Genomic DNA, 23,564 nt, shown 5'->3' with positions numbered 1-23,564 from the left:
TTATTGGATACTGTTGACTAAAGGGGAAAAGTTATATATCTTCAAAAGGATAGCTTGAAATACAAGAGAAATATACACTACCAATATTCTTACGAGGTCATATTGACTTCAGTGGTACTAGGAATATACTGTTTCTTAACTTCTTGTACTTTGTATGTGTTGCTTCAGTGCACATATGTATACTTTGTCTATATGCTGTGTAGTTGGTAATAACATAATGTGTGTAATTATTTACAGGTATGCTATTTGTTATTGGAAATTTTTGTTTTAATTTCATTACAGTACCTGAAAAATGACCATTCACATAATTTGCTGACTGGCATGGATCATTTATTACTTGTTCCCATTCCCTTGTTAGTATGTTCATATGCCTTCTCCCTGTTACATGTTTAATGATGTCCCACACTGCTTTGCTTTATTGTCTGTGATGTGCATTATTCTAACACTGCATTACTTTTTGTAGCGGTCAGCACCTTACTACAAATCTCTTTTCAAAAATCAACTTAAATAATGTTGACAAAATATAGATTTTTGCATTTACACTAAATTTTCTGCACACATCATTCTAAGCATAGTTTGCTACTTCTCTTGATAAATGTTACGTTTTGTCTTACAGTAAAAGATATCTTGGTGCTCTGCAATTTCAGTATTTTACCATATCTTACTATTTCTGTTATTATTTGTGAGAAACGGAGGAAAAGTGCAGCTACAGCACACGTATCACTGTCCATACCCGTGGCCATGTGGTCTGTTACAGACTCTGTTGTTGTGGCTACGGCTGTTACATTATTAACCAAAAGAACATGCCAAAACTAAGAAGGCTGCTTAGAGGGTACTAGTTTCGTTTATGATGTCCATACAAAATTTCGTTAACTTTTGTGCTTGAGACGTTATCTTGAACTTCCGTTAAGTTATCAAAAAAAGGTATCCACAGTATAGCTGGATCACTGATACCATGATTAATTTTTTATTGACGTCGAGCCTTCTTAATTCGGTAGCTGACATTACAAAGTGTTCATCCCCACTATAGGTGCCACAGCCACTCCTCAACTTTTACAATATTCACTTTCTAGAATGAGATTTTCACTCTACAACGGAGCGTGCGCTGATGTGAAACCTCCTGGAAGATTAAACTGTGTGCCGGACCGAGGCTCCAACTCAGGACCTTTGCATTTCACGGGCAAGTGCTCCACCATATGAGCTACCCAAGCACGACTCACGCCCCGTCCTCACAACTTTACTTCTGCCAGGACGTCATCTCCTACTTTACAAACTTTACACAAGGTCTCCTGCGAACCTTGCAGAACTAGCACTCTTGAAAGAAAGGAGACGAGGTGCTGGCAGAAGTTGCCTTCAAACAAGTCTCTGACGAGTATCTGGTTGCAGGCATATGTGACACTCATCGGTGAAGAGAACGTAATGCCAATCCTGAGAGGTCCATCCGTCATGTTGTTGGGCCCATCTGTACCGCGCTGCATGGCGTCGTGGTTGCAAATATGGACCTCGCCATGGACATCGGGAGTGAAGTTGCGAATAATGCAGCCTATTGCGCACAGTTGTAACACAACGTCCTATGGCTGCACGAAAAGCATTATTCAACATGGTGGCGTTGCTGTCAGGGTTCCTCTGAGCCGTAATTCATAGGTAGCGGTCATCCACTGCAGTAGTAGCCCTTTGGCGGCCTGAGCGAGGCATGTCATCGACAGTTCCTGTCTCTCTGTATCTCCTCCATGTCCGAACATCATCCCTTTGGTTCATTACGAGACGCCTGGATACTTCGCTTGTTGGTCAATGAGGTCACCTCCACGTACGCACTTCTCAGAAATTGTCGTCTTCCTCTCTTCTACTGTGTTATTTGCTTAGACTAAAGAAAGAGGAAGTTTCTTAAAGCTTTTTAGGCCAGAGATCATCCACCTTGCGTAAAGTGACAACATTTATTCGGCCTGGTGATCTTCAAACAGAAAGGAATTTCTCTTCAGAAAGCAGGCTAGATGTTATTCAAGCATGCCAAGATATTTGTCTGTCACTGATTGTACTCCACATAGCATTCCCAGTCGGTGACTTTTCGGTGCAAAACTAAGTTCCTTAGGAGTTTGTTTTCCCCCAGATATTCCTGGTAGCAGAGACTGCGACAACCAGCGAGAGCTGGTGTTTGTCACACCACATTATACACACATAAAAAAAAGTTTTGCATCACCCCAGTTCCCATAACTCATGAAAACAGACGTTGACTGTGCACATTGTATCACAGACACAGTTTCTTTGACTGTACAGAGATGTCATTAAACCCGCCCAAAGATGTAAACAACCATGCACGAGCAGCGCGTATTAGACGGAGGGGGTCCGACAGCCGATCAGCTCCAGTCATTCCACGAGCAAGGAGGTACACGGCTCTTGTGGTCTGTAGTTCAACCATGCCTAGATGGTCAATACCGCGGTTCGATAGCGTCCACATTGTTACTTTGTGCCAGGAAGGGCTCTCAACAAGGGAAGTGTCCAGGCTTCTCTGAGTGAACCAAAGCGATGTTGTTCGGACATGGAGGAGATACAAAGAGACAGGAACTGTCGATGGCGTGCCTCTCTCAGGCCGCCCAAAGGCTACTACTGCATTGGATGACCGCTACCTACGGATTATGGCTCGGAGGAAACCTGACAGCAAAGCCACCATGTTGAATAATGCTTTTCTTGCAGCCACAGGACATCGTGTTACGACTCAAACTGTGCGCAATAGGCTGCATGATGCGCAACTTCACTCCCGACATCCATGGCGGGATCCTTCTTTGCGACCACGTCATGCAGCGCCATACAGATAGGGCCAACAACATGCCGAATGGACAGCTCAGGATTCTCATCACGTTCGCTTCACCGATGAGTGTCACATATGCCTTCAATCAGACAATCGTCGGAGACGTGTTTGAAGGCAACTCGCTCAGGCTGAACGCCTTAGAAACACCGTCCATGCGAGTGCAACAGGGTGGATGTCCCCTGCTCTTTTGGGGTGGCATTATGTGGGGCCGACGTACGCCGTTGGTGGTCATTGGAAGTTACCGTAATGGCTGTACGATATGTGAATTCCATCCTCTGACCAATAGTGCAACCATATCGGCAGCATTCGACTTCGTGGACGACATTTCGCGCCCCCATCGTGCACATCTTGTGAATGACTTCCTTCAGGATAACGACAACTCTCGACTATAGTGGCCAGCATGTTCTCCACACATGAACCCAATCTAACATGCCTGCGACAGATTGAAATGGGCTGTTTATGAACCAAGTGACCTACCAACTACTCTGAGGGATCTACGCCGAATCGCCATTGAGGAGTGGCACAATATGGACCAACAGTACCTCATTAAACTTGTGGATAGTATGCCACGACGAATACAGGCACTCATCAATGCAAGAGGACGTGCTACTGGGTATTAGAGGTACCGGTGTGTACAGCAGTCTGGACCACCACCTCTGAAGGTCTCGCTTTATGGTGGTACAACATGCAACGTGTGGTTTTCATGAGCAACGAAAAAGGCGGAATGATGTTTGTGTTGAACTCTATTCCAATTTTGTGTACAGGTTCCGGAACTCTCGGAACCGAGATGATGCATACCCTTTTTTGATGTGTATATAACAGAAATTGAATATAGGACGATAGTGTTATCAAAAATGGAGCATTGCTCCAGCGTTTTGAGTGATGAAGTGAGCATGGAAGCAGATATCGAATTCAGCGATGCGCCGTAGAGTCATTATGGCTCACATGAAAATATAAGAGATGCTCTTGGAACGTAAATGGGAAGCTTTCGTAGCCAAAACTGGTATGAAGTACCCTGCAAAGTGCGCTACTCGGTGGTTACGGAATATTTAAGCAGATGTTGATTTGGATGTACGAGGGATATTCGGAAAGTAAGGAATCATCGGTCGCGAAATGGAAACCACAGTGAAAATCCGATGAAGTTTAGCACATGTGTGTTGGGCAGTGTCTTTAGTATACCCCTCGATCACGTTACGTCGTTATTCTTACTTCTGAGCACACAGGGAGCACATAAAGATACCTAGAACAATAGTGCCTCCCGCCAAGTACGAGGGCCTGGTGAGAAATTTCGCCTGAAGCTATACAGCCTACATTACATAACTGTCGTGCGGTTTCTTCTTCGAGACAATTGTCACCCGCATTCTGCAGGGGCAATGAAGATGGTCCTGCATCGTTTTCAATTGGAAATATTTGATTGCCCACAATACGGCCCGTAATTGTCTCCCTCTGAGTTTCATCTCTGCTCACATGAACCGCTGGCTATGAAGACAACATTTTGGCACAGACAGCGAGCTGTAGGCCAGTGTAGAGAATTGGCGGAAAGCACTGGCGGCTGCCTTCTATAACGAGGGTATTGCAAAGTTGGTACAACGCTACGACAAAGGTCTAAGTCGGATCGGCGACTATGGAGATAATTAGCTGGGAGTTGTAGCTAACTGTTGTGAATAAAACAGTTTTGATATTCACTGTTGTTTCCATTTCGCGACCTACCGCTCCTTACTTTCCGAATAGCCCTCGAAGATATAGGTGGTCCCGTCGTTCTTCACTTCTGTACTATTCAGATCTTGTCGGAAAATCAACACTTATCGGATCTGTCCATAACATTATGTGTTCCAATATGTATAGAGAAACGTGTCCTCTGAAGGTTTCATTCGCTGGAGAAAAATAGATCCAACACATGTTGATTAGAAGCGGCACAAAACATCTCCGAGAACCGAAAGTAGCAGAATGACAGTACGTGATTTCTTCGATCCTTATGTCATGATATTGTTTCTGTTAATTTCTCCGGGTAAATCAAACATCACTTCATCGCTAATATTGATTTATTACCGACACGTGAACACTATTCTGTAATTGTAATAAATTATAAGGTAACACCTATTTCCTTGATGCGCCATGGGTTTTGTACCAGGTTCTGTTTGATTGTTATTGGTTCCAGGATTAATAAAGTTTGATGTACACTTTTTATGAGGTTTCCTCACTTCTAATCAGTGTTCCTGCGCGTCGTTTTACTTGATGACTCATGTATACGTCACCGGAGTGTTTGTAACCACCTGCGGATTTTCTGTGGTCATGAAGTTTACGGCTTTCAAATTAGGTGCTAAATGCCTGGGAGACGCTTATGACGAGAATGAATTACTAGAGCTTTTTTATGTTTGAAACCGAACTGAACGTTTCGACGCCTGATCTAGGGTTACTCTTCGGATGCTGCTGATGATGGTGTCGCTGTTCCTCGCTGTCTACATTACAAAGTACTGATGGTATCCCAGAAACACGGAGCCTGCATTACGACACTTCTCGTGTGTCTCTTAACACCATCTCTACGCTACATGACATCAGTTTTCCACTGTAATATATGGCACACATGGTGAATGGTATAAATAATGTGGCGTCAAGAATCTAAACCCTGAATTTACGGATTCATTTTAATGTGCCTTAGGTATTCTATGTCCCTTCGGAATCACATGCCACACTGCATCTCTGCTTTTCAGAGTCACACAGAATAAAAAAGATGTTAGTTTAGATTGTACCACAAAATAAATGTACACAATGCCGTAAAATATATTGTCCTGCTGTAATTTTATTTGTCCGTGATCTAGTTTATGTGTTTGTATCGAGAACAATTTACATACTGCTCCTTGAAAATTGCTTTTAATTTTCCGGAACGAACATTGTACGTAGCAGGCTGTGCTCAGGTGACGATAAGTGTTCCACATTGAGAAATCCTCTGACATAAGGTAAGAGCAGGACTCACCTCATCCGTCATTAAGAGCGACTTATCCACTAGGAGGTCAGTGGTGTTGACAGAGCGTAAGAACTGCACCAGCTGCTGCGAGTTTTCCGCTTCGTAGCCGAGGACAGAACCCAGTCTGAAGGCGTGGTACCCAGGATCTTGCACCACGGACATGCCACCAACGAAGGTGCCGCTCTGGTCTATCAGCTGCGAGAAGAAACCTGCAGCAGGCATAAAAACACACACATCAATAGTTCAATACAAGCACAGGTGAATATGGTAGTCAGCACTTGGCAGCCAAGTTGGATTATTATCTCCATTACTAAATTCGTTTCTACCATATTTTCTTTCCCTTACAAGCTCTTTCAGTTATCAGTTTAAAATTTTTATGACCTTACATTAAACATGATAAAACCATTATTTTTTTCATTTAGTTTGCGATAAAGCACAGACAAAAGTGAAAAGAAATGAAATGTTCTCATTGGCTCAGGCAAAGGTGAAACAGTTGAAGACTCCAGTTCATAGGTATAATTACGAAAAATGAAATTGCTTACAAAAGCTCGTTCGATCCGTCCAAGAATGTTACCCAAGTGTATGGGACGCATAACAAAAAGGACTAACAGGGGTGGTTTAGTGGGAGATAACCTCTGCCATGCATTCGTAGTGGCTTCCAAAACACGGATGTAGATCTTGAGAGAAATTTGTCAGATCCCTCTCATACATTTCTCTTGATTGTCATTTGTTGCGACACTCTCGTTTGCGAAGGTGGTACAGCTTCTCGGAAGGAATTGTGCAGTTGTATTCCTTAGGTTTTCACGATCAATAAATAATGATATGGGCCTGCACTCCTCACTCCCTCCCAAGCCAGCTAATATGGCAAATCTGTCCGACGCTGGTTGAGTGCAGTTTGAATGAGAAATCCTTTTGTTGTGATCAAAAGTCGTTTAAGATTAATTTCTGCCAGTTATTTCAATGTAAACATATCAGCTAGAGCAGAAATGATTGCAATGAGTGTAGCAGTAGCTACTTTTACTCTCGAATATTGTGTAGTTAGGAAACCGCAGCTTATATTATTCTTTATTACTGCAAAGAAGTTTCCAAATGTTCTCCAAATCAATCGTAAAACATTCTTCAAACTTTTTTTTTTAAATGAATGATATGTCTTCAAGGCTGCCTTAGCTATATTCAGAGTCCTTTATCAGGAAACATCACCCTAATAACGGAACCCGTACACAACTAATGCGGCCTTAGAGATGTTTCATTCACATTCAAATAAAAGTTTTTTTGCTCGTTTTCGAGAATTGTTGGAAATTTCTTTACAGTAACAGCACAACCTTTGATTACAATTTGTATGTAACTACATACTCCTCCTAACATTGAAAGGAATAACCAAGTCAGATTTTAATATCGTCTAATAGGGTTGTCATTTGAGCCGCCTGCCTCGTGGAAGACCAGCCTGTTTGCTTCTCATAGACTGAAGATGGTTCAAATGGCTCTGAGCACTATGGGACTTAACATCTCAGGTCATCAGTCCCCTAGAACTTAGAACTACTTAAAACTAACTAACCTAGGGACATCACACACATCCATGCCCGAGGCAGGATTCGAACCTGCGACCGCAGCAGTCGCGCGGTTCCAGACTGAAGCGCTTAGAACCGCTCGGCCACCGCGGCCGCCGATTTTTCTCAGTGACATAACACAACAGTAGGGGATTCGAGTGGAAAATTTCCTCTTCTCTGATAGGTCGACAAATAACCATGAGTCTTGGTTGTCAGACGCTGGTTTTCGCAGGCTGTCTTCGGTGGGATGCCACATTCATTCACATAGCCCTTCTATAATTCATGGTCCGATTCTGGAGAAGTAAGGAATGGGGTTCCGATCGTGAACGACACTGAATGGGGTTGTGATTATGGCGCTGTGAAGACGGATAATTGTTCCCGCTTCTGTGTTTAAATTTAACTGAGAGTGACATTTTGTGAAATTTAGAAATGTCGCGATAATTTAAGACTTTTATTAAAGCCTTTTATTGTATTGCAATGTATTGAACTGGGGAACTAGAAACGATGGAGAGGCAACGTCCCCACCGTAGCCCTCAGTGGTACACAGCCCCACAACAGACTACAGCAGTCTACTCACCACACCGCCACCCCACACCGAACCCAGGGTTATTGTGCGGTTCGGCCCCCAGTGGACACCCCGGGAACGTCTCACACCATACGAGTGTAACCCCCGTGTTTGCGCGCTGGAGTAATTATGGTGTACGCGTACGTGGAGACAGTGTTTGGTAATCAGTCGCCGACATAGTGTAAATGAGACGGAGTAATGGGAAACAATCCGCATTTACCAAGGCAGATGGAAAACCACCTTAAAAACCATCCACAGACTGGCCGGTACACGGGACCTCGACACTAATCCGCCGGGCACCGGGACGCCTTCCCGCCCGGGAAGCAGTGCGTCAGGCCGCGCGGCTCATCGGGCGGGCTCATAAAGCCTTAGTTATGATTGTAATTTATGTAATTTCAATTATTTCCCGAATAGCGCGTAGATTCCTATTGCAGTGAATCTTGTGTTGCCATGTCCTGCTAGTTGCACGTATTCGTTCCTGCGCATGTTCCTTGTACCATGGGTGAAGAAGTTATTTCTGCCACGTCGTTTGAAGTTGATTTTGCCCTGATCTCTTGTGGTAACACCACTTTTACGTATACTGTATTTCCCAGTACCTTGCGAGCCAATCGTGTGTTTGACGTGTAACAGACAGTTTAATCCATCATGCACATTTTGCTCGTTTTGAACGCAGATTTCTGCTATGTTACTTTTTCCTCCTATGAGTAAATTCTTACGAGGCTAATGAGCAGTAATTTAATTACTTCTGCTATAATTTCGGTAGCTAGTTAGCCTCTGTTAATATTTGACTATGGGTTAACCTGGGCAATCAACCATAATTATATATGGGGCACTTTATTTTCGACAAGTCCAGTACATTAATTCATGTTTCCCTTGTGTACCCATACAGTGGATACATTTCATTTAGCTCATCCCACGAGGATAGATATAATCTCATCCATTAACAGGTACGTTTCAGTGTTGGCTGGTTTCAATTAATCGATGAAGGAATTTCAAGAGTTACATTTGGGAAGTAAAATTAGAGACTATTATCAAATATAGGAACTGGATAACCGTTTCTAATGTACTGTATGACGCAGAAGACTTTCCAAAAGTCAGATGTTTGTATGCAGTTCTGTGTTAGGAAGCCTTGCTTACAGAATGACAAAGCCAGTTGCGATAAACACTATTTTTGTTCATTACCTGCTTATGTTCATGTTTCCCTGGAAAAATAAGGTCTACAAACAACTACTCTGTGACTGAGTCACCGAATAACTAATTAAATTAACGAATGATTGCTCACTTTTAGCGCACATGATCAGAAATTCAAAACATAAGGCTCATGTACACTTCCACGTCATTTTTATGTGATATTATTTCCTTTTGTGTTTTATTGTAACTTACTCTTTCACGTTGATTCTGGCTGACTATTGATGATATATACACAACAGCAGCTCAAATAATATCCACCATCTCAAATAGTGAGAAAAGTATATAACTGACTGCCAAAGAGAAGCAGTGTCCGAGCTGAGGCATTTCCATTATTCCCTATGAGCCACGGAAGGGTTTACTCCTAGAAGATAGTTGTTGTCGCATACCGACATATGAGTTGACTACTGTTTGAGTGAGAGATGACCCTTGTGTTGCAGAATGAAGCTGCACATCTACGTCGGGAACAGGCTCATCTTACCGATGTCGCCTGATGTACAGACTACTGGACTTTATCGTGAGTATTTATGGGACTCTGCATGATAAACGAACTGACAAAATAACGTTTGTGATCGTACAAGTTCCAGTTCTTATGTGAGAACCTACACTGTCACGTAATTATGGAACAGTAATTGATTTCATGTCGACAATAGGAGGAGGAATACCACACACAGCGAGGAACGTCGTAAGTATAGCTGCAAGAATCCAAAAATACAATGACGGAAAAAAAATCACAACATCCAAACAGATAAAAAAATTAATCAAGAAAAGCGAAATTTTGGGAATACGTTTGTTTAGGTAACATATTTAAATGATTAACATTGGCAAGATCACAAGTTAATGAAAGCACGAGACAAGCCGTTGCAAATGTGAAATGCTGGTACATTAATAACCGGTGTAACCGCCGTTGAATCAAGCTTGCAATGATCATGTACCGCGTTGTACAGGTTACGGAGGTCAGTTTGTGGTATGGAGTTTCATGTATGTTCCACTTGGTTGGTCTATAGTGGAACTGTTAATGCTGGTTGTAGATGACGCTGGAGTTGTCATCCTATGATGTCCCACATGTGCCCGATTGTAGACAGATCTGGTGATCGAACAGACCAAGGCAATATGTCGACACTCCATCTTGGGTTACAATAGCGGTACGTGGACGAGCGTTATACTGTTGAAAATGCCTCCTGGAATTCAGTTCATAAATGGTAGCACAACAAGTCGAATCACCATACTAACTTACAACTTTGGAATTCGGGTGCCTGGAATAACCGCAAGATAGCTCCTGCCATCATAGGAAACCGCACCCCAGACCGTAGCTCCAGGTGTAGGTCCAGAACGCCTATCAAGCCGACAGGTTGGTTGCAGGCCCACAACCGGCCTCTTTCTAAGCAACACACGACCATCACGGGCACCGAGGCAGAACCAGCTTTCATCAGAAAACACAACAGACCATACCGCTCTTCAATGAGCTTTAGGCTGACACCACCGAACCGCAAATGGCGATGGCTTAGCGTCAGTGGAATGCACGCTACAGGGCGTCTGGCTCGGAGCTCTCCTTGAAGTAACCGTAACCGTAGTGCCAGTAGTGCTAGTGTTTGTTTTGAATACAGTCCATAGACATGTAGTGCTATTTTCATTGTTTTCTAGAAGAAGTGTCTAGTAACCGCAGTTTAGTCAACTATGAGCCGCCTTCAGTGAATTAGCAGTCTAGTTAAAAGTTGATTAACTCTCTACAGTAAATTGATTTCTTAGGATGGATAGGATATGTGATTGCTGTGTACGGAGGCAGGAGGAGCTGGCCACTGTTCGCGAACAGCTGAACGTGTTGATGGCCGCGGTCAGGCTGCTGCCTCGGAGTGTAGCGGCAGTGGGGAGTCGGGTGCGTTGCATGGTACACCCCAGGTGTTACATGCTTCACCCACTGTCCCTGCTGTCGAGACATCTTCGCGGGTACCGGGCGCCGTTGGGCCACCCTCTCCCCAAGGGGAGTGGCGCGTTCAGCGGCGTTCGCGGCGCACGAGGCGGAGTGTCAATGTGGAGGTTGGCCGTGTGGCATCGCCCGCTCTGCCTTTGAGTGGACATGTGGCCGCTCCTTCAGCACGGTTCGAGCAGGCACACGGGGGGAGGGGTATATGAGTGATTGGGAGCTCCAACGTTAGCCGGTTGATGGAGCCCCTTAGGTAATTAGCGGAAAGGTCGGGGAAGATGACCTGTGTTCACTCTGTCTGCTTGCCGGGGGGTCTCATCTGAGATGTGAAGGAGGCCTTGCCGGCGGCGATAGAGAGCACTGGGTGCACCCGACTGCAAATTGTTGCTCATTTCGGCACCAATAACTCCTGCCCTCTGGGTCAGAGGTCATCCTCAGTTCATACAGGCGGTTGGCGGAGTTGGTGAAAGCGGAAAGCCTCGTTCGCGGGGTGGAATCTGAGCTAACTATTTGTAGTATCGTTCCCAGAACCGATCGCGGTCCTCTGGTTTGGAGACGAGTGGAAGGCTTAAACCAGAGGCTCAGACGTTTCTGCGGAGATCTTCGGTGCAAATTTCTCGACCTCCGCTATCGGGTGGAGAAATGTAGGGTCCCCCTGAATAGGTCAGGTGTGCACTACACACAGGAAGCGGCTACAAGCGTAGTGGACTACGTGTGGAGTGCACATGTGGGTTTTTTAGAGAATTCCCTCCCTAGGCCCGACAAGACGCCTCCTGAGACGCGGCAAGGTAGGCAAAATGCAACAGGGAATAACAATATTAATGTCCTAATAGTAAACTGCAGGAGCGTCTATAGAAAGGTCCCAGAACTGCTCTCATTAATAAACGGTCACAATGCCCACATAGTACTAGGGACAGAAAGTTGGCTGAAACCAGATGTAAACAGTAATGAAATCCTAAACTCAGATTGGAATGTATACCGCAGAGACAGGCTGCACAGTGAAGGAGGAGGCGTGTTTATAGCGATAAGAAGTGCAATAGTATCGAAGGAAATAGACGGAGATCCGAAATGTGAAATAATTTGGGTGAAGGTCACGGTTAAAACAGGCTCAGACATGGTAATTGGATGTCTCTATAGGCCCCCTGGCTCAGCAGCTGTTGTGGATGATCACCTGAAGGATAATTTGGAAGATATTTCGAGTAGATTTCCGCACCATGTTATAGTTCTGGGTGGAGATTTTAATTTGCCGGATATAGACTGGGAGACTCAAACGTTCATCACGGGTGGCAGGGACAAAGAATTCAGTGACAATTTTTTTAATCCTTTATCTGAAAACTACCTTGAGCAGTTAAACAGTGAACTAACTCGTGGCGATAACATATTAGACCTTCTGCTGACAAACGGACCCGAACTATTTGAAACAGTTAACGCAGAACAGGGAATCAGCGATCATAAAGCGGTTACTGCATCGATGATTTCAGCCGTAAATAGAAATGTTAAAAAAGGTAGGAAGATTTTTCTCTTTAGCAAAAGTGACAAAAAGCAGATTTCAGAGTATCTGACGGCTCAACACAAAAGTTTAGTTTCTAGTACAGATAGTGTTGAGAATCAGTGGACAAAGTTCAAAACCTTCGTACAATATGCGTTAGATCAGTATGTGCCAAGCAAGATCGTAACAGATGGAAAAGAGCCACCGTCGTACAACAACCGAGTTAGAAAACTGCTGCGGAAGCAAAGGGAACTTCACAGCAAACATAAAAATACCCAAAGCCTTGCAGACAAACAAAAATTGCGTGAAGCGAAATGTATTGTGAGGAGGACTATGCGAGAGGCGTTCAATGAATTCGAAAGTAATGTTCTATATACTGACTTGGCAGAAAATCCTAAGAAATTTTGGTCTTATGTCAAAGCGGTAGGCGGATGAAAACAAAATGTCCAGACAGTCTGTGACCAAAATGGTACTGAAACAGAGGATGATAGACTAAATGCCGAAATACTAAATGTCTTTTTCCAAAGCTGTTTCACAGAGGAAGATTGCACTGTAGTTCCTTCTCTAGATTGTCCCACAGATGACAAAATGGTATACATCGAAATAGACGACAGAGGGATACAGAAACAATTAATGAAAACAATTAATCAAAAGAGGAAAGGCCGCTGGACCTGATGGGATACCAGTTCGATTTTAAACAGAGTACGCGAAGGAACTTGCCCACTCCCCCCCCCTTCTTGCAGCGGTGTACCGTAGGTCACTACAAGAGCGTAGCATTCCAAAGGATTGGAAAAGGGCACAGGTCATCCCCGTTTTCAAGAAGGGACGTCGAACAGATGTGCAGAACTATAGAGCTATATCCCTAACGTCGATCAGTTGTAGAATTTTGGAACACGTATTGTGTTCGAGTATAATGACTTTTCTGGAGACTAGAAATCTACTCTGTAGGAATAAGCATGGGTTTCGAAAAAGACGGTCGTGTGAAACCCAGCTCGCGCTATTCATCCACGAGACTCAGAGGGTCATAGACACGGGTTCCCAGTTAGACGCCGTGTTTCTTAACTTCCGCAAGGCGTTTGATGCAGTTCCCCACAGTCGTTTAATGAACAAAGTAAGAGCATGTGGACTATCAGACCAATTGTGTGATTGGATTGAAGAGTTCCTAGATAACAGAACGCAGCATGTCATTCTCAATGTAGAGAAGTCTTCCGAAGTAAGAGTGATTTCAGGTGTGCCGCAGGGGAGTGTCGAAGGACCGTTGCTATTAACAATATACATAAATGACCTTGTGGATGACATCGGGAATTCACTGAGGCTTTTTGCGGATGATTCTGTGGTACATCGAGAGGTTGTAACAATGGAAAATTGTACTGAAATGCAGAAGGATCTGCAGCGAATTGACGCATGGTGCAGGGAATGGCAATTGAATCTCAATGTAGACATGTGTAATGTGCTGCGAATACATAGAAAGAAAGATCCATTATCATTTAGCTACAATATAGCAGGTCAGCAATTGGAAGCAGTTAATTTCATAAATTATCTGGGAGTACGCATTAACAGTGATTTAAAATGGAATGATCATATAAAGTTGATCGTCGGTAAAGCAGATGCCAGACTGATATTCATTGGAAGAATCCTAAGGAAATGCAATCCGAAAAAAAGGAAGTAGGTTATAGTACGCTTGTTCGCCCACTGCTTGAATACTGCTCAGCAGTGTGGGATCCGTACCAGATAGAGTTGATAGAAGAGATAGAGAAGATCCAACGGAGAGCAGCGCGCTTCGTTACAGGATCATTTAGTAATCGCAAAAGCGTTACGGAGATGATAGAAAAATTCTAGTGGAAGACTCTGCAGGAGAGACGCTCAGTAGCTCGGTACGGGCTTTTGTTGAAGTTTCGAGAACATACCTTCACCGAGGAGTCAAGCAGTATATTGCTCCCTCCTACGTATATCTCGCGAAGAGACCATGAGGTGTAAGTAGGCTGTTTATGTTTTCTCTATGTAAGTAGGCTGTTTAGGTTTTTTATTGGTAACGCCACCTCTGTATGAAAATCACTGGCTGTGCTGTGTGCAGTCTGTGGCTGCTTTGCATTGTTGTAATACTCGCCATTGTAGTGTTAGGCAGCTGGCTGTGAACAGCACGTAGCGTTGCGCAGTTGGAGGTGAGCCGCCAGCAGTGGTGGATGTGGGGAGAGAGATGGCGGAGATTTGTAATTTGTCATGAACTGCTATATTTGTACATGATGATATCAAGGTAAATACATTGTTTGTTCTCTATTAATATCTTTCATTTGCTAACTATCCCTATCAGTAGTTAGTGCCTTCAGTAGTTTGAATCTTTTATTTAGCTGGCAGTAGTGGCGCTCGCTGTATTGCAGTAGCTTGAGCAGCGAAGATTTTTGTGAGGTAAGTGATTTGTGAAGGGTATAGTTTAATGTTAGTCAGGGCCATTCTTTGGTAGGGAATTTTGAAAGTCAGATTGCGTTGCGCTAACAAAATATTCTGTGTCAGTTTAAGCACAGTCCTGTATAAATTGTTCAAAGGGGACGTTTCAGAGGATAAAATCAGAGAGATTAGAGCCCACACAGAGGCATACCGACAATCCTTCTTTCCACGAACAATACGAGACTGGAATAGAAGGGAGAACCGATAGAGGTACTCAAGGTACCCTCCGCCACACACCGTCAGGTGGCTTGCGGAGTATGGCTGTAGATGTAGATGTAATGTAACAGTTCGCTGTGTCACTGTGGTGCCAACTGCTGCTCAACCCGCTGCTGCAGATGCTGTACGGTGCGCCAGTGCCGTATCCCCAACACGACGATCTTCCCTCTTCGTTGCGCCACGTGACCGTCCGGAGCACGGCCTTCTTGCGACCGTATACTCCCGCGACCACCGCTGCCAGCAATAATTTACAGTAGCTGCATTTCTGACATTTCTTTCTGCAATATCGCAGAAGGAACATCTAGTTTCTCGTAGCCCCACTACACGACCTTATTCAAACTCACCATGATGTTTATATTGCAGTCTTCGTCACCTTAAGGGCATTCACGACTAACAGCAACTCATCACGTCCAATATCAAAGTTAAGAAACGCACATGACCGTTACACATTGTATTTAAAGTAAACCTGACTTTCATCGCCATCGTGGCGTTACTAGCGCCACTCTTATGCGACTGGCGCGAAATACGACTGGACATCATATTTCAGATGTATAAATACGCCTACCAACTTTTGTTTATTTTGAACAACTTCTTCTTTGTGTGGTTATTTTTTCCGTTGGTTAACAAGCAAAACAAATCAGCAGTTTCTGTAAAGGGGTGAGAGTAAGGATTTCTGTCCTAATACAGATGGACAAAATCCATTATAAAACTGCTATATCTGCTTTCGGATCGTATTACACACACTCTCGGAGGTACGCAGAGGATGTATCATTGTACAGTGCACTCACTTAAATGGCTGGTGGCAGATATGTGTAATTAGGATTCCATCAGTATAAAGCCATGGTGTTCAAAATGTTAAGAATGTTCACCATGTTAGTGTTACAAGGAGACCCCGTAGTTAAATTATAATTTCTTACTTTATTTGTTATCACAATACTTGTGCTATTACAGATAGCTAAACTGTTAAGAATGTTCACTCACAAAGAGATCTATTGTCTATAAGGATGTACGTAGCAAAGATAGGAAGACTTACAGAGGATTGGTGAATGATGCAGATTCTGGCTGCTGACTGAACGTAAATGAATCTAACATATTATGGATACATAGAAAATGGAGCTCACTACTGTACAACAACACTATTGGTGACAAATTGCTGGAAACAGTATACGTCGTAAATGTGGTGTCACCGCCAGACACCACACTTGCTAGGTGGTAGCTTAAATCGGCCGCGGTCCATTTAGTACATGTCGGACCCGCGTGTCGCCACTGTGTGATCGCAGACCGAGCGCCACCACAAGGCAGGTCTCGAGATACGGACGAGCACTCGGCCCAGTTGTACGACGACATTGCTAGCGACAATACGGACGAAGCCTTCCTCTCATTTGCCGAGAGACAGTTAGATTAGCCTTCTGCTAAGTCCATGGCTACGACCTAGCAAGGCGCCATTAGCCTTACCTAGTTTGAGAGTTATCGTATAAATGTCTCAAGAAGAACGCTGTATTCATCAAAGAATAAAGTTAAGTATAAAGCAGCTACGTACTTTTCTTGCTACCATTCAATAGTTATCCTGTTCCAGACCTGACGCCAGTCGGCGTGTGTGTACGCGTGCCTTTCTTTCGGCTCCTTTCCCAGTGTGGCGTAGCAGGCTTGTTGCGCCACAACAGATTGGCGACGAAGGAAAAGTGTTCTTTCTGATTGCTAAAATTTACTTGTGTCATGGCTTCGCCAGATGTACTGTCCGAATTTTATCGCTTGCAGAATCAGCAGACGCAGGCGTTATTGGATGCCCTTGGACAGCTCGTCCAGGGTCAACGTGCACTGCAACACGATGCAGCAGCCGCCGCTTCACCGCTACCGCAGCCACAACATGCAGTTGCACCGCCGTTTCGCAGTTTTAATGCGGCGCACGAATCGTGGCCAGAATGGTCACGACAGTTCGGCTTTCATCTAGCCGCCTACGGAATTCAAGGTAATGAGCGGCAGCCGTTTTTGCTTTCTTGTGTCGGTGTGTCCACCTACCATGTGATAGTGAAATTGTTTCCCCGACGCGACGTAGCAACTCTGTCCTACGAAGAAATTTTGTCTGCTTTAGATGCCTATTTCAAAGAAACAGTTAATGTGGTTGCAAAACGGTATACGTTTTTTCGTACAAAACGTACGGCCGGTCAAACTAATAGGGAGTGGGTAGCAACATTGCAAGGACTTACTAGGGACTGTGCCTTTGAATGTGACTGTGGCCTTTCTTATTCAGATACAATGGTACGTGATGCAATTGCACAGAACGTTTCTGATGTTCGCATACGGGAGCAAATTTTGAAACTAGTTAATCCCTCCCTTCAACAAGTGATAGACATATTGGATAGACAAGACACACTTGACTGTGCTCAGGAATCTTTTGGAACTTCGCCAGCCATTTGTAACATTAACCGGCCCGCCGGGCGAGCTGCGTGGCCCGGTAAATTGCCCTCGCGCACGTCGAAGCAGCTGCCACCTCGCTCTAAGCCAGGTGTGCCGCGCCAGCACACAAATGCAGTGAAATCATGCCCGCGGTGTACTACTCGACATTCGCGTGAACATTGCCCGTCACGCCAAGCTATTTGCTTTTTCTGCAATAGGAAAGGACATGTTCAAAGTGTTTGCCAGAAAAAGCTCCGATCAGACACTCTTAATCATTCCAGGCCCTTTGCTTCGCGCCGGAATCGAACCGAGGACACTCCGGCTTGTGGACCTTCGCCCATGGACATTCATGTAGTTAATTCCACTTCGTCCAGTGACACTTTCTCTAACAGTGACTGTGTTCGTCCCACAAACAGTGTGCGTCGACGTCGCCGGAAATCACGTCAATTAGCAAGTGATTCTGTACAAGTGTCTGTTCAAATTGCACAAAACAGTCGCTCTTGTCGTCAGCAGGACAATAAACTTTTTGTAGATTTGGACTTTAATGGTAAGGTCATACCGTTCCAGCTCGATACCGGAGCTGCAGTTTCATTGCTCAATCACGACACGTACAAACAACTGGGCGCACCTCCGTTGCGTGGCGCAAATGTTACGCTAAAAAGTTATTCAGAACAGTTCATCCCTGTGTTAGGACAGTGCAGCCTTCTTGCAACATACAAGGGACAAACAAAACTTGTGTCATTTTACGTTCTTCGTTCTTCTACTGCAGTGAACTTGTTTGGTTTAGATTTATTTCAGTTGTTTAACATGTCTACAGTAAATCATGTTCTATCAGTGAATCAAACTGTGCCTTCAGACAGTGTTTCTCGTCTGTGTGAAGAATTTGCAGACATTTTTGCACCGGGCTTAGGTTGCGCTAAAAACTATGCAGCACATTTGGAACTGAAAGTCAATGCGCAACCGAAATTTTTCAGAGCGCGCAATGTTCCCCACGCATTGCGTGATGAGGTCGCCAGAACACTAAACGATTTAGAATCACAGGGTGTAATTGAACGTGTGCAAGCTTCTCTCTGGGCCTCACCCTTAGTAATTTTGCCAAAACCTTCCGGAAAATTGAGACTTTGCGTGGACTTCAAGGCCACAGTGAATCCACAACTAGTGACTGCTACTTTTCCTTTGCCCCGCCCGGAAGATCTTTTTGCTAAACTGTGCCCGGGAAAATATTTTTCAAAGTTGGACCTAGCCGATGCGTACTTGCAAATACCGGTGGACGACGAATCCCAGCGCGTATTGGTGGTTAACACGCATCTTGGATTGTACAGGTTCAAAAGACTGCCGTTCGGGTGTGCATCCACCCCTGCATTGTTTCAGCAATATTTACAAACTATTTGTGCGTCGGTCCCTATTGCAGCAAACTATCTGGACGATATAGTGATCTCCGGACAGACAGAAGAAGATCATCTTGCGACCCTACGAACGTTATTTCAGGTCTTGCGACAAAATGGTCTTCACTTGAGGAAGGACAAATGTGTGTTTTTTGCTCGTGACTTACCATACCTGGGCCATGTCATCAATGCCCAAGGCATACATCCGAGTCCAGAGCACCTCCGTGCCATACAAGATTTGCCTTCCCCTCAAAATGTGAAGCAGCTGCAGAGTGTGTTGGGTAAAATTACCTACTATCATCGCTTTCTGCGCAATGCCTCTTCCATTTCAGCTCCGCTTCATCGCTTACGCCGTAAGGGTGTTCCGTTCGTCTGGACGACGGAATGCGAACGCGCCTTTCGCCAGTTGAAATCGGCGTTGCTTTCTAATACTTGCCTCACGCCTTTCGATCCCTGGAAACCCCCTTTTGTTGATGGTAGATGCATCGGATTTCGGGAACGGTGCTGTGCTTGCGCACAAAGTTGGATCGCATGATCGCCCTATTGCCTTTGCATCCAAATTGCTCTCCTCTGCGCAAAGAAATTATTCCCAGATAGAGAAAGAAGCTTTGGCTCTCGTGTTTGGTGTTACTAAGTTCCATGATTTCTTGTATGGTCGTCACTTTACCATCATCACAGACCACAAACCTTTGACATCGCTTTTTCATCCGAACAAGCCTGTACCTCCACGTACAGCGCAGAAATTCATTCGCTGGTCTATTTTCCTCTCGCAGTACCGCTACGATATCTTGTATCGGTCCACTGCTAAGCACGGAAACGCCGATGCGTTGTCCCGTTTGCCTGTTGCTGAGGATAAAGCATTCGATTCTTCCGAACTTGCTTGCATGTTCATTGATTCGGAAACCGATGAAGTGGTCGAATCGTTTCCGATTGATTTTCGTTGTGTAGCTACAGCCACAGCTGCTGACCCTGTCCTTGCTACCGTTTTACGTTTTGTTGCTACGCAATGGCCTTTGTCGAAGTCTCGGATCGAGGATCCGTTGGTTCGCCGATTTTTTGCTCACAAGGAGAGACTTTTTGTTCGACGTGGTGTTTTGTTGTTGCGTTCTGATAATGATCAGTCCAGAGTAGTGGTCCCACGTTCGTTACAGTCCTCTGTTTTACGGCTTCTTCACCAAGGACATTGGGGTATAGTGCGAACAAAACAACTTGCTCGTCAGCACTGTACTTGGTTCGGAATCGATGCTGCGATTACGAATATGTGTTCTTCTTGCATGGCGTGTGTCGAACAACAATCCGCACCGCCGCGGAAAGTCTTTGCATGGCCAAAAGCCACTTCCCCTTGGCAACGCTTGCACATTGATTTTGCTGGTCCATTCTGGAATGCTCGATGGTTGGTTCTGGTCGATGCCTTCAGTAATTTTCCTTTTGTTGTCCGGATGTCTTCCACGACGTCCTCCGCCACCATCCAAGCGTTGTCTGCTATCTTTTGCATTGAAGGTCTTCCGCAGACTATTGTTTCCGACAATGGCCCACAATTCATGTCCGCAGAATTTCAGTCATTCTGCCAGGCCAATGGTATTCAACATATGACATCCGCGCCGTTTTCGCCTCAGTCAAACGGTGCCGCTGAACGATTGGTCCAGACTTTCAAGTCGCAGATGTTGAAGTTGAATGAGTCGCATTCTCGGGAGGACGCATTATTGCTCTTTTTGTCTTCGTATCGCTCTCAGCCCCGAGATGGTCGCTCGCCGGCTGAGTTGCTCCACGGTCGTCCTCATCGAACCTTGATGTCCTTGCTGCATCCGCCGCATCAGGTTCCTGTGCAGCGGCAGACTCCTGCTTTTGCTCCAGGCGACATTGTATTTTATCGCAACTATCGAGGTTCACGGCGTTGGCTCGCAGGGCGCATTCTTCGCTGCCTCGGCCGCGCGATGTATTTGGTTTTGGGAGCCTCTGGTGAGGTGCGTCGGCATCTCAATCAGCTGCGCCTCTGTCGTCGCACAGGTTCTGCCGCTCCCCGTCTGCTTTCAGCGACGGTGCCGTCCGGTCAGCGCCCTGGGGACCCATCTACTGGCTCGCCTCATCCCCATGTGTTACCGACGATACCTTCCATTTTGCCCCATGACGACGCGCCGCCGCAGCAGCCGCCGCCGCCGCCGCCGCCGCCGCCTGTTCTCCCGCCGGCGCCGCACGCATTCGACGCTTCGCTGCAGCCGCCAAGCGCCTCCCTGGGTCACGCGCCGCCGATCGCTTCCCATGACCAGCCGTCCTCCGCCACGGACCTCTTGCCCGCTCCGGACCACATGACGTCATCGCGCGTCGGGTACCCCGACGCAATGGAGGTCGACCCTTCGGCCCCTCCTGTCTCATTACGGGCGCATACACCGCATGTTGACGTGCACCCTGGACTAGGTTTTCAGGCGTTTCCTAGATCCCCTCGGACCGAATGGCCAGGTGCGGGTGCCACAGCCTCGCCTGTTGTTAGGCTCCCCACCTCATCGCATACGTCAACATGGGGTCCTCCCCACGGCGGGCGGAAGCCTTATCACCCGACCGTTCGCCGATTTGCGGGGGAGGAATGGGTGTCACCGCCAGACACCACACATGCTAGGTGGTAGCTTAAATCGGCCGCGGTCCATTTAGTACATGTCAGACCCGCTTGTCGCCACTGTGTGATCGCAGACCGAGCGCCACCACAAGGCAGGTCTCGAGATACGGACGAGCACTCGGCCCAGTTGTACGACGACATTGCTAGCGACAATACGGACGAAGCCTTCCTCTCATTTGCCGAGAGACAGTTAGATTAGCCTTCTGCTAAGTCCATGGCTACGACCTAGCAAGGCGCCATTAGCCTTACCTAGTTTGAGAGTTATCGTATAAATGTCTCAAGAAGAACGCTGTATTCATCAAAGAATAAAGTTAAGTATAAAGCAGCTACGTACTTTTCTTGCTACCATTCAATAGTTATCCTGTTCCAGACTTGACGCCAGTCGGCGTGTGTGTACGCGTGCCTTTCTTTTGGCTCCTTTCCCAGTGTGGCGTAGCAGGCTTGTTGTGCCACAACAGTAAAATACCTAGAAGTAACTATCCAGAGCGACCTTAAGTCGAATAACTACACAAAACAAATAGTATAAAAAGCAGATGCCACATAGGAACATTCTTAAAAAAATGTAACTCATACTTGAAAGAAGCGGCTAACAAGGCGCTTGTTAGAACGGTTGTTAAATATTCCAACCCTTGACACGTGGTACTGTAAGAAGCGAGCGGCGCGTTTGTTCACGGGACCATTCGGTTGGCGCGAGAGCGTAACAGAGATAGCTAACAAACACCAGTGGCAGATGCTACAAGGGAGATGTTGTGCATCACCGAGAGGTGATTGAAATTTGGAAAGAATACTTTTCAGGAACAGTCGGACAACAAATTACTCTCACCCACACACACATGGCGAAGTGACCACGACGAGGAAATTTGAGACATTGGAGCTAATACACAGGTATGCCAACAATAATTCCTTCCACGGGCCATTCGTGAATGGAACAGGGAAGGAGGTATGAGTTAGTGGTATCAGAAGTATCAACCGCCACACACCGTCAGATGACTTGCGGAGTACTGATGTAGATCTCCACTCATCATCCAGAACATTATGACCAGTAAATAGCCATTATGCCCACTAAGGGAATAAGCTTAGTACAGTACCTGATTTTACCCAGAAAAGTTTCCTGTAGTTTGGACCCAAAACTGGTAGAGGCATCTTAGTCAAAAGCGTTAGTAGCAGTAGGGGAGCGTACACCTAAGAAGTTTAGTATGCATTCAGTGGTTTTTTACTTAGCCACCAGCAACAGTTCTCCGGGGAGGGGAATGACTCTGTGGAAGTATGACTCTGTGGAAGTAAGACATGATCCGTCGCTGGGATTGTTCCAGTGGAGATGAGTCGAGCCGGCAACACGAGTCCTCATTGAATAAACACAGGCGAACGCCGCTATTCAGCTGGAATTCCACGGATTGGCCGAACAGCAGCATGTTCAAAGTGAGCTCTCGCGATGGTAGGTGAGCCGGCTACTCCACAGCCGTGATGGTGAGTATCTATGTGTCGTCCTATTGGTCGTTTGTTGACTCATGAGTACGAAGTGATCCCATTCTTCACGGGACGAACAGTCTGTTGTACACTGTAGACATCTGATTCTATAATTCCCTCTGCTGCAGTCAGGTCGAAGCTGAAGTTTCTGCGATTTAGTGAAGTAAGTCACTATGGTTTAGAGGTTGCAAGAGCACCAGTAGTATTATAGTGGTAGCGTTTTTGGATAGTAATCTAAGAGTTCTCAGTCCCGGGTTCGAAGCCGACCACCAATTAAATTTTGAATAAATATCGCCACCATTGTTGGCCGAAGGCTTACGGCGTAAGAAGCCACCTTCATTTTGCCAACGGCCTTGTGAAAGGGGAGGAGGATGAGACACAGGTTCAGTTCACTCCCTTGCCCTTGGGATGGGAAACTGCTCCTAAAGGCGAAAAAATCATCGTGATCAACGGCATGTGGATGCAGAAAGCAATGGTCACCACTGCATTAACAGCACATAGCGTTTATCCACTGGACACGTAGCCGGTATCTGAAAAAAGTGTCGAGAAGAAAAGAAGG

The 23,564-nt window shown here is 45.6% G+C and overlaps 1 protein-coding gene across 1 annotated transcript in view; it reads right to left on the bottom strand.

The window, feature by feature from the left end:
* LOC126474510 (cholinesterase-like) overlaps positions 1-23,564 on the bottom strand; it is a 97,870-nt gene that overhangs the window by 38,035 nt on the left and 36,271 nt on the right. Inside the window, exon 5 of the mRNA XM_050101981.1 lies at positions 5,781-5,980. Coding sequence (XP_049957938.1) covers positions 5,781-5,980 — 200 coding nt within the window. The remainder of the gene's footprint in view (positions 1-5,780; positions 5,981-23,564) is intronic.

Source organism: Schistocerca serialis, chromosome 4 (genome assembly GCF_023864345.2).
Source record: "Schistocerca serialis cubense isolate TAMUIC-IGC-003099 chromosome 4, iqSchSeri2.2, whole genome shotgun sequence".
Taxonomy (NCBI): domain Eukaryota; kingdom Metazoa; phylum Arthropoda; class Insecta; order Orthoptera; family Acrididae; genus Schistocerca; species Schistocerca serialis.
The sequence above is the reverse complement of the archived record's forward strand: the minus strand, read 5'-3'. Positions and strand labels throughout refer to the sequence as shown.